We start from the raw sequence: 7,172 nt of genomic DNA, 5'->3' as shown, positions 1-7,172 counted from the left end.
CTTGTTTCATATTGTATGTAGAAACAGTTCTAGCATTTCCAATAAATTGGTCAAATCTCAAATATGGCTTCATCAAATTCGTATTCTTTCTGAAAGGTTAGATAAAATGTTGCTTGTATTTGATTCTGTTAACATATAGTTTTTAGTTTTTACTCTAAATTCGATCAAAGTCAACAAACAGATTTGTATTCTTTCTTACTTTCAAATTTCTATTAACAGAAATAGAGAGAACTGTAGAAGAAAAACGGAGAGAATACCTGATTTCCGGTGAACTGTGGACATCGACAGTGGTGTTACGGTGGTGTCCAGGTGCAGGCATCCAAGCGATAGCAAACGAAGATGGGGTAGAAGCGGAACTGCCGACTGCGAAAGGTTTAGGGATGATTGGAAGATCGATTTTGACTTCTAACTAGTCAATTGGTTTGGGCTTCGTCTATTGGAGAGTTGATTGGGAGGGGCCATAGCCCAAAGTTGACAATAGTAGGCCTATATTTACAAGAGGCTATTTCTAACCCAAATTTTAGAATAGGGGGGGGGGGGGGGGGGGGGGGGGTGCAGAGCCCCTGCTGGCCCTATAAATGCTCTGCCCCTGCTGCAGTTGTAGTTTGCAAACTGCAGACATTTTAACTTTTAAAAAACAAACAACACCTTAGCTTTTATTAGATTGTTTATTGGATGTTGGATGGTTAGGAGCAAACAAGCTCCATGTATTTATAGGGGTATCCTAACCTTTCGCCTCCTTTTCGAAAGGTTCTAGACTTTTCTACTTACTTAGCATATGCATGACTCTTCTAGAATCATCTACCATAATACATGTCTATTGCAGTTGTAGTCCGCAAACTGCAGACATTTTAACTTTTAAAAAACAAACAACACCTTAGCTTTTATTAGATTGTTTATTGGATGTTGGATGGTTAGGAGCAAACAAGCTCCATGTATTTATAGGGGTTTCCTAACCTTTCGCCTTCTTTTCGGAAGGTTCTAGACTTTTCTACTTACTTAGCATATGCATGACTCTTCTAGAATCATCTACCATAATACATGTCTATTGCAAGCTTCCATATGTTTTTAGAACACTTTACAACGTTTTAGAAAAGTCTTAGACATTTCAAGTTTTTCCATAATCATATATAATGTTCCATAACCTTACATGATATTCAATGATGTTCTAAAATACTATAGGGTTTTTTGGTATGTTCTAAAATCTTCCCTAAGCTTACATGATGTTTCAGAATATTCAATAACAATCTGGAACATTTGAGCGTCGTTTGACTATATGGCTAAAATCAATTTGGACTAAACCCTTCACCACTAAACTATATCTATCTATTTTCAAATTATTCAATTCTTAATTACAACATTAAAAAAAATGACAGAATAGAACAGTATAACATTCTTGTCAGATTTTTCAAAATGCAATGAGGATCCGACTGAATAGTATAATATTCTTGTTAGATTGTTCAAAATGCAATATGAGGATCCGACACAGGCATATTTGAACTTATTTTAAATCGTAAACTTATTTTATTTCATCGTCTTCATAATTAGGTGGGTGCACCAACTTCAAAGGACTAATCTAACACTCCCTACATTGGTAAGATTTACTTTTACTTTAATCAAATGTTGGACTAATCTACGCTTATAGTGCAGTTTTTATCTCACTGACATCGGTCTCATTCTTAGTCCAATACCCAGTACAACCAGTTATGCCATGTTGATCGCAACTTGTTTTAGTTCTTTCGTGATACATTCGTTATTTGAAACAAGGGATATATATATAGCCCATTCAAAAACTCCAAAAAAATTACATGTAATAATACATATCAAGCTTTTTAAAAAATTGATGGTTGCCTTAACTTATTATTTCATAAGGCGAAAGGCATCTGTAAATATGGTTGCAATCCATCCATATTTATACCTCAAAAGATTCACAAGGTGAAGAAGCCGATTTTGGCACATTAATGGAATTTGCTACTGATCGAGTCATAGGTGGGTACATTTATAACTGCCAAAACATGAGAAATTATGTAGAGAGTCAGATAAATATCATAAAAAGAGCATGATTTGTAGTTGAAAAGGCTTAATAGCACTGTACTTTTAAAATAAAAAAACTTGTAATGTTTTTATAACTGGGTAACTTTTCCCAAGTAAAATGCGGTGATGAGAAAAAATTGAAGTAGGATGATATAAGAAAAACAAATGCTTGAATTTGAAAGTACATTGGTATTTGTAGTGGAAAATAAAATTACCATTCCCATGAGAAGCCATGGTGAGAGGGGAAGAAAGAAGCTTTTTTGCAATGGAAGTGATGTCATTGGCTGATACTTGATCCACAGCTTTCAGAAAATGCTCCACAGGTTTCCTAATTGAAATTGAAAATATTAAAATATTTAATAGGTGATGACAGACAGAATAATATTATTGAAGTAAAATACCTTTCTCCATAGGTCAATACTTGTCTGCCAATATCTTCTGAAGCAACCATCTGAAAGTGAAGATAAATCAAAAAGTGAATTAAATATATAAAGAAATTTGTTTGACTAGTCAAACCCAAGCTAAATTGCATTTGCATACTCTTGATTCAAGGTTCATCAGAATAGCAGACTTGGTTGACTGCTTTGCACGCTCCAGCTGTACTTGGTTGACTGTAAGATTACATATTAGTAACTTTGACTATATGCAAGAAATAGCAATCTACTTTCTCTTTTTTATTTATTATGATGTTAGAATAAATTTAAAAAAAAAAAAAAAAAAAAAAAATCAATGAAAGTAGGTTGCTATTTCTTAATAAGAAGTTCAACTATGGAATATTATAGCTTACCTTCTCCGTTGGTGGCAACTGCAATGAGTTCTTTCACTGCTATATCAACGGCTTTCGATACAAAATCAGAACTCTGCATGAATTTAAAAATAAATAAATAATCACCTAAATAAAAAAATTGAAAACTTACTGATGTCTACTTACTGTGGTAGCTTGGATTCCAAATAAGGCAGTGTGGTTATAGATAGAGTTGAATGCTGAAAACGATTGAATCTCGGGGTATTCATTCAATACTCTAAGATCTGATTGCAATAATAATCCAAACAAATAAATTAAAAATTAAAATTAGTATGTGAATTATGATAACTAGTTTTTATAATAATAATAATATGAAGAAGCAACTCACAAAGACGCGAGTACATCCCTTTTCCAGGACCACCAGCTGAAAAAGATCCACCTCCTCCCATTAGCATCTGAGTAGATAAAATCATAAAATATTAATTCCAGATGCTTATTGGTAAATAAATAAAAGGAATAAGAAAATTGGTTGATAAATTTAAAAAAAAAAAAAAAAAAAAAAAAAAAAAAAAAAAAGGATACCTGAAGAACTGACAAGGTCATGGCTTCCTTCTCCTTAAGCCAGCCACCAGGAAGTTCAAATGCAAGAGCAAAACTAGTTCTCTGTATGAGAATTGACAAAGGGTGATTTAGTCAATACATCAGGATGACAAAGGGTAATTTAGTCAATAAAAAAGGATACACAATTTGACTAAAAAGACACACCCACCCCTGTGTCAGCCATAACACGGTGATCACCACCAACATACACTGATTTCGGCTCCTCAACCTGAGTGCCACCTGGCAAATCAGAGAGAAGAGGCTCTGCATATTTCAACAGTTCCTCGTGTTCAACTCCTGATGCAGCAAGTACCATTCGAGGAGCTGTATAGTTTGCCTAAAAAATTTCAAGCAACATTTTTTTTTCAGGAACAAAATCCACATGGAATCAATAAAAAGGATGATTGTAATACTAATACCAGATACTCTAGTTGTTAAATGCATAAAATAACAAAAAAATATAAGGTGTGAGACTCACAGCTACAAAATCCTCCAAAACTGTACTGTTTATTCTGTTGATTAAGCCTTCTGAAGCAAGAAGAGGATTCCCAAGTCCACCAGCATATCCAGCTGAATGAATAGCTTCCAACAACAACGCCTCAGGATTGTTGCCATATTCACCAATCTCAGCCTTCACCTTCTCAATCTGTATAATAAATTAATGTTTTTAATCATAAAATATGTAAAAGACAAGTTTCAAAAAGATAAATGACAAGAAATAAAGTGAAAAGGAAACAAGTAAACAAGCACCTGTTCTTTGACCTCCCAATCCAAGAAAGCTTGATTTCTTACAGAGTCAACAAGTAGCTCCACCATTTGAGGAACATAACTCCTCAAAGCATCATATGAGTAACCCATTTGTTCCCTTGAAGCAGAAGCTGTCACATTTCCACCAATTGCTTCCACTTCACGCACAACACGCAAGTGGCTCCTATTAAGTGTGCTTTTGAAAGCCATGCGTTCAAGAACATGTGTGGCTCCATATGAAGCTGGTGTTTCATAGATTGAGCCACTGTTAACATACAAGCCAATAGATGCAGCAGGGTTCTATAACAAAAAGAGAATTAAGATCAATCATACAGGTTATATATAACAGTTGGACATATGTATATAAAGTGCTGACAATTGACATACTGGTGAAGTTTCTGAGGCGATTTTGATTCCATTTGAGAGAGTAGTTATCTTTGTGTTTCCCTGTTCAACATGATCAGGTAAAGAAGGTGGGAGTTCAATGCCCTTAAGGGGAAAGTCTAAAGGAGGAGATGATGAACCACTTCCTCCTGTAAATAAGCTAAAAAGACCCCCTGATGATGACTTGGCTGCAACAGCACTTGAGCTTGAAAACCTGGCAAGCGTCCTATTGCCTGTCCTATTGCCTGCACGGCTCTATAGCATATCACAATGTCAGCAGATTAATAGTTTTACATGGAAAGACTTCTGATCTTTTTTATTTTAAGGTTAGATTTTTTGTCCATTACAAGTGAAGCATATAATTTCTTTGAATAGGGATCTGATCCCCATTGCATTTTGATTATTTTTGTTTGAGAGTTTCTTGTAGTTGTCATGAAGAATTTGAAAGTTTGGGGTTGTGATCTATTAGGTTTTATACTAGCATGATAAAAGGTTGTGGTGAGGTGTTTTTAGATCATAATGGGATACAATAGTGTTTAAATTATCTTTTTCTACAATTGTCTTCCTTGGATTAACTGCACATAGCTAACAGAATAGAGTAACTAATGATATAATACCACACCACATCATGTAAGGTATTTGTGCAAGTGCAACAAAACTTTATTTACCTCCACGAATCTTGTTGTGTATGTTCTGCTTATATGAATGTAATCTGTTCTGTTCACACATTTCACTGAAATATTGATTCTTGATTTACTCAAAGCAAATAGAAAACCATATGATCATTTCTCATTTTTATCTTACTGAGTCATTTCTCGTTTTATAATCGTTGTTTCTAGTTCTTATGGTAAATTTACTGCGGATACACACAGATCATTAAACTGCAAGAGTGGAAAATATATCACGATCAGATCTAAGAACCCCTAAGATGCAGCTAAAAACATGATTCGACAAAGCAAAACATGAAAAATCGAAAATTCGAATCAGTCGGATATATAATTGCTTCAAAATCAAATTGTTCTCTATTCATTCAAATGATTGATGAAACATCACTTACCTTTAGGGTTCTAATTCTCGAAGCTGCGGAACGATACATGACCAATCGATGAGTAATGCGGAACCAAAGAAACAACGTGTGTTATGTGATTATATCTCCGCTGCTTCTCTCTATATAAATTAGGTGCCGGAGGAAATCGGAAGGTGATTTGTGCGACGAAGTTTGGGGGGTTCGAGAGGCGAGCAACGAAGAGCTGAAAGGTGTGTTACCACGTGCGAGAATTATTCTCGCGGCACGTGTGAGATCTGGGCCTCCCCTCGACTTTTATTTTCACAACTTAGCCCATTCAAAATAGTGTGTTCCAATACTTGAAGTAAGGATATGAACATCGGGATCTTATATGGGGATCCTATATAGGATCATTTTTCTGTTTGCAAGACCGGGATCGTAAAATCGGGATCGGAATCCTAAGATCTCACAAAATAAAATATAATTTTAATTTATAATTTTTAATCATGAAAAATATTTCAAACATTCAATCTTTCGTTCAAAAGTTATAAAAACTTCGAAATATTAGTTATAAGCCACAATACAAATAAATGGTAAATTGGTAAAGGGCAAAAGACATAAAATGGTAAAAAAATTCAATTGCAGCAAAAAAAAATCAAGTGAATGTAGGATCGGATCGAATCTGATCTCGATCCTACGATCATACCTAAGATCTTACGATCCTACCCCAAATACGATCCTTTTACGATCCAATTCGTTTTTCATACCTAGGATCGTAGGACTGTATGATCTTACGATCAGGATCGCGATTTTGACAACCATGACTTGAAGTATTCAAGTAGCATTTGGTAATGGGAGTGAACGCGATAGAAGAAAACAAAATTTTTCTAAACGGTTTTTGGTAAAGATTGCCATGGGGTAACGCCCATTTAAAGAAGAGTTATTATGAACAATTATTCTTTAAAATTACTATTTATTAGAAGAGTATATCTTGGCGTAACATTTCTTTTAAGGATTTAACAAAATAATAATGAGGTGTGCGAAAGAAACATCGCAAACAAGAAAGGTAAGAAAAAAGGTCTCACATATCCTCAAAAGTTTATGTCCATCGTCGTCTGCCGTCTCTTTCACTTTGAAAACGAGTGAAGATCGTTATTTTGGTTTGTGTCTGTGGATCATCGATTCATAAACATGAATGCGATGCAAGTAAGTAATCAATAAACCTTCATTTTTAGTACGGTGGTCGTAAGTGTTGGTCGAACACTTTCGAAAGTGGGTTTAGCATTTCATCAGAGTTTTTTTTGTTACATGGATTTGATAAACATAGAATACCATTTTCTTGACCAAAATTGGAGTAGTTTTTAAGGAATGTGTCCAACAAAATGAAGAACCCTTGTGAATAGTTCATGCAAATTTACGAGACTTGAGTGACTATATGCGCTAACCATACGTGAATGGTTAAAACTATCCATGTTGACGTTGTTGTAACTGTATGTCAGTATGTGAACGAATATATATATATATATATATATATATATATATATATATATATATATATATATATATATAGTTAGATTTTAGGGAATCAAAAATAACAATAAATACAAACTTGGATAGATTTACGGATCGTATTTTCAAACACTTTCTGAAATCTCT

The 7,172-nt window shown here is 34.3% G+C and overlaps 1 protein-coding gene across 1 annotated transcript; it reads right to left on the bottom strand.

Annotated features, from left to right (window-relative positions):
* Nucleotides 1-1,714: 1,714 nt before the first annotated feature.
* Nucleotides 1,715-5,825, bottom strand: LOC111892522 (mitochondrial-processing peptidase subunit alpha). The gene is made up of 13 exons (XM_023888570.3): nucleotides 5,568-5,825; nucleotides 4,514-4,765; nucleotides 4,130-4,426; nucleotides 3,858-4,025; nucleotides 3,549-3,716; nucleotides 3,362-3,442; nucleotides 3,168-3,234; nucleotides 2,966-3,063; nucleotides 2,822-2,894; nucleotides 2,575-2,645; nucleotides 2,436-2,485; nucleotides 2,250-2,362; nucleotides 1,715-2,005 (listed from the first exon to the last, which is right to left on the bottom strand). Exons 1-13 carry the CDS (start codon nucleotides 5,604-5,606, stop codon nucleotides 1,959-1,961), a joined length of 1,524 nt encoding a protein of 507 aa, XP_023744338.1. The 5' UTR covers nucleotides 5,607-5,825; the 3' UTR covers nucleotides 1,715-1,958.
* Nucleotides 5,826-7,172: the final 1,347 nt, after the last annotated feature.

Source organism: Lactuca sativa, chromosome 5, assembly GCF_002870075.4.
Source record: "Lactuca sativa cultivar Salinas chromosome 5, Lsat_Salinas_v11, whole genome shotgun sequence".
NCBI lineage: Eukaryota > Viridiplantae > Streptophyta > Magnoliopsida > Asterales > Asteraceae > Lactuca > Lactuca sativa.
Note: the sequence above shows the minus strand (reverse complement) of the source record. Positions and strands in the feature narration are given on the sequence as shown.

Coding starts and splice junctions, on each gene's coding strand:
- LOC111892522 (XM_023888570.3), bottom strand. CDS start 5,606: ATGTATCGTTCCGCAGCTTCGAGAATTAGAACCCTAAAG. Junction 3,443..3,548: donor GTGTTATGGCTGACACAGGG/GTGGGTGTGTCT, acceptor ATTCTCATACAG/AGAACTAGTTTTGCTCTTGC. Junction 3,064..3,167: donor AGGGATGTACTCGCGTCTTT/GTGAGTTGCTTC, acceptor TATTGCAATCAG/ATCTTAGAGTATTGAATGAA.